The sequence below is a fragment of the Nannobrachium achirus genome, assembly GCF_963921795.1.
Source record: "Nannobrachium achirus genome assembly, chromosome: 23".
Taxonomy (NCBI): Eukaryota; Metazoa; Chordata; class Actinopteri; order Myctophiformes; family Myctophidae; genus Nannobrachium; species Nannobrachium achirus.
Window position 1 is genome coordinate 39814249 of NC_137830.1, and position 4242 is coordinate 39818490.

General features: G+C 38.8%; 1 protein-coding gene across 1 annotated transcript; it reads right to left on the reverse strand.

Moving 5' to 3' along the window:
- Positions 1-611: 611 nt before the first annotated feature.
- rps16 (ribosomal protein S16) lies at positions 612-4022 on the reverse strand. Its single transcript, XM_080754586.1, has 6 exons — positions 3994-4022; positions 3853-3904; positions 2993-3094; positions 1528-1624; positions 1366-1413; positions 612-806 (listed from the first exon to the last, which is right to left on the reverse strand). Exons 2-6 carry the CDS (start codon positions 3898-3900, stop codon positions 661-663), a joined length of 441 nt encoding a protein of 146 aa, XP_080610712.1. The 5' UTR covers positions 3901-3904; positions 3994-4022; the 3' UTR covers positions 612-660.
- Between the last annotated feature and the right edge of the window lie 220 nt (positions 4023-4242).

Genomic DNA, 4242 nt, shown 5'->3' on the forward strand with positions numbered 1-4242 from the left:
TAACTTCGAATTGTGAGCTTGTAGATGTGCCAATTTTCAAAACCATTTGACTAATGTTACACATTACTTTTGTCTGAGGAGCCAAATTACATTTATTTGTACCCGTATGTACCTGTACGGAACAATAAAGAACCTTGAAATGTTTCTTTTATGATGGTCCCAGGGACTAAATGTTTATTACAATTACATGTGGGGTTCCTTGACAGTTTGAGATCCATTTAACTGGGTCTTGAAATATTAGTACATTTTAAAGTGATTTATTCTGAAAGTATATTAGCAATTACTTTTTGATATCAGGTGGCACCAGTAAAATCAATGATTCATATTTTAAACCATCACTGCACTTATCTTGTATAATGCAACTCAATTGTACCAATTAATATAACGTGTTTTCAGTGATTAACCTAAATGAATACCATTTAAATAGAACTTAAAACAGCACTTTATTATATACAATATGGTTGAAATAAATGTGCTGCCAAATGCCACCATGATAAAGCCAAGCACATGCACATCTATGAAATAAACAAATGTTAAAGGGGGTCCCAAAAAAACAACATTCCAAGTTCCTGTTGCCCAATTTTATGAATAAAGTGACTCCATACAAAGAGTTTCCTTTGTCCCACAACTACATCTTTATTAACAAAAAGTAAAGAGTGATTAACGGTAGGACTTCTGGTAGCGGGCACGAGCTCCAGGTCCACCGAACTTCTTGGACTCGCAGCGACGGGGATCTGCAACCAGCAGGGTCCTGTCGTACTGGATCAGGATGTCCTTAATCTCCTTCTTGGAAGCCTCATCCACATCTGGAAGGAGAAGGGTCAGGTTTTAGCTATGGACTCTTTATGCATGTTCTGGTAGAACATGTTCACATTGCAATGAGCTTCAATTCAGCTTTTGTTGGCAAAGATAGAATTCCTGGGTACTCTGTGCTCTGCAGACTCATCTTTCAATAGATTGCTTTACTAATATGGGATAGTAGGATGTATCACACCATCTAATTCTGTATGCTGATAGTAGTATAACAGCTATATGGGAGTGTCATCAGTTTTTATAACATAATTCAACTATTACCAACAATCACCTAAACAGATGACTTGCTTACAATTATCAAAAAAGAAAGGAAAAAAATGCTCCATTGCAATCCAGGAGAAACAAACTATGGCAACAAAGAAGAGCCTGAACTAACCTCAAATGAACCTGTGTGCGTCCGTTACACAAACATTTATCAGATAGTACTCCTCTACAAATCAATCCTCCAGTTACTTTCTCTATTACACCATTCCCTCATCATATTCGTTACCACAAAACTCAGACACCACAGGCCAAGTGGCAACAGCTACAGAACCCACTCAGGATACTTACACTTCTGGTAGTATGCGACCAGGGCTTTGGAGATGGCTTGACGGATGGCTGCAAAAATGAAATGTTCATAAGTAAGTGGAGTGGGTATTTATGAAACCAATATCCATCAGTTGAAAATACAGTAGGTTAGCATCCATTACAAAATTAAACGGTTTAGCTCACCGTAGATCTGTGCAACATGTCCACCACCCTTCACTCGGACTCTGATGTCAACGCCAGCAAAACGCTCCTTGCCCAACAACAGAACTGGCTCCAGAAGCTGAAGACAACAAATTTAAAGAATCAGTTAACTTCAATAAAACAACAAATGTTTTTGCACAGAATTACATTCCGCACCATTCCATTTAAAATACTTTTCCATTTCAAGTTCCAAATTTAAGATCCACAATATAATTAAGCCAAACAGCAGTGTAAGCCAAGAAATGAGGAAGAGTGCATATTGTACCATCTTAAGACATCGGTCACACATTTAATGCATCTGACACATGAAATGAAATTACAAGAGGACAGGACACAGTCAACTCACTATTGATGCGGTCAGAACGCAGGCTATTTTGCCCCATCTCAAAAAACTTTGACACAATTCAGTAAGTGCGCAACTGCCAAAATTGCCCTAAATGATAGGACTGAACATTATGAAAACTTCCTCTAGTGAGCACATGGTATGGGGCACACAATCGACAGGTGTGATTAATTACACCACAGCAATCCTAACTGCCAGGTGTCCCATTATGCAAGTGCTCACTAAAGGAGTTGTCCTGCAATTATTTCGCACCCCATCGATCGTAAGAAGCTTGTGGAAAAGTCCATGTATCTGACGTTTTCTGCCAAAAAAAAAAAAGATAATAGCTGACTGCAATTGATAGCAACACATGCAGCGCTCAAATTTAAATGCTGCATGATGACTGCTACCCAGGAGGGCACAGGAGTGATATATGTGTAAATTGTGCATACATGAAATTGATGTAATATCACTGCCATTCTAGCGCTCTCTTTGCCTTAACTATTAGTAATTGTTTAAGTGATATATTAAATGAAGGTGCTCATAATGAACCACACCTACTTTGTCTTTATTTTGTTCATAGATTTTGGGGACTGACTACATTTAATACAATTCAAACGTCATTGAATATTAACAATGTGATATTGTTTGGGATTTTGGTTATTGTAATATGGGTTATAAGAGCAGTGTACAAAGTCAATTAACATAACTGGCCAATAAACATGATTTAATACCGTGTTTTCCTGGTCTTAAGGTACAATACAGTATAGTGATTTTCTGAAGTGAAATGATTAACAACAGCGCATGCCTATACTGACCTGATCTTTTCACAAGGTATAAAAGAGCTCCTGGGTATAAACTTCACACAATTGAAAGTAATAGCGAAAACCTCACAAGATGGGGCCACCTGTACATTTAACTCAATAGACGGGTCGCTTTCGCCTTCCCTAACACGTTATCACCCAATCAATATCCAGATATCACGTGAAACCTTTGTGACATTTGATTTGTGTCAATATTGCCCAGTCCTGGGGCCAGTTTATCCCATCTTTTGGTGTAGGTTAAGTTTTGATCTTTGGTAATATAACTACTATACGACATTATTGGCAATTGGCAAAGACTCACCTTGTACTGGAGAGTAGCAGGCTCAACAATTTCCAGGGGTCTGCCATTCACCTTGATGAGGCCATTCCCCCTTTTGCAGTGAGCAACTGCTGTGGCAGTTTTCTACAAGACAGAAGACACCATGATCAGCAGGTTAAGTTAAACATTATCACACAAGTGGCAAAATGTGTAGACCCCTGGCCTACATGTCTGTCACCCCGATTCAAATATCCACTGCCAGTCACTGTCACATTCATCACACTTTCCCAGGCTTTTATCATTCGGGCAGACAAAATTAGTTTCCAACCTTTTCATATTCTCTTTTTCTTATTTGTTTTCTACTATTTTCGAAATGTATGTTCTATTTGTTTACTTATTGTGCCTTGGTATGTCAGTATTATTGATGTTTAGGGACTACCGACGAAAATTAGCATCTTGCTAAATCCGGTGTATTTACATTGCTTCATTAATATGCATTGTCCCGTCTAAATAAATTATATGAAGTGACAATGAAAATATACTGTATTTGACAGTCTATGGGTGGTAGACCATCACCCATACAAACTATCTGGCTGCCATGTTCATTAGGCTGCGGTGCAAAGCAAGGCCGGCACTTCGCTAACAAAAGTTAGCAACTTAGCATACCATCCATAAGTCAGTGGAATGGATTAAAATGGACAGTTTAATTTGACGCTCATCTCTTTATATCGTAGGCGACAGACTTTTAGCGCATTGGTGGTAACTTTAAAGGGGTTAACTTCTGTACGGTAGCCAAAGATGTGAGTCAAACATTGGCTAGCCACTGGCTAGTCACTTAGCGATCAGTGGGACAGGCGATACAGACGGTACCACATGTGGAAATATACTTCATATTTACCCACCTTGCGTCCAAAAACCTGGACAGATTGCAGAGGACCTTTAGCCGGCATGTTTCTGGAAAGACAAAACGGGCAGTGATAACATTAACGACGGGTAAATAAGTAAAATTTGAGAATTTTAACGGCTCACGGTGAGAAACATACCGTCTTCAGCTAGAGTGCCGTACGGAGAGGCTGATTGGGGTTTCACACGCGGAACATCAGGGGCTGTTGCGACAGTGATCGACTGCTTCGCGGCACAATTTACGACAACATTTCCATGGTTTCCCTTATTACAAAAATAAAGTATTTAAAAAGAACCCTCAAATTGTCATTAATGACGTACGCATACAGTAGCAGCAATTGTATTACAAGATTTAATGTTTGTATAAATGTATATTGTACTTATTTTAG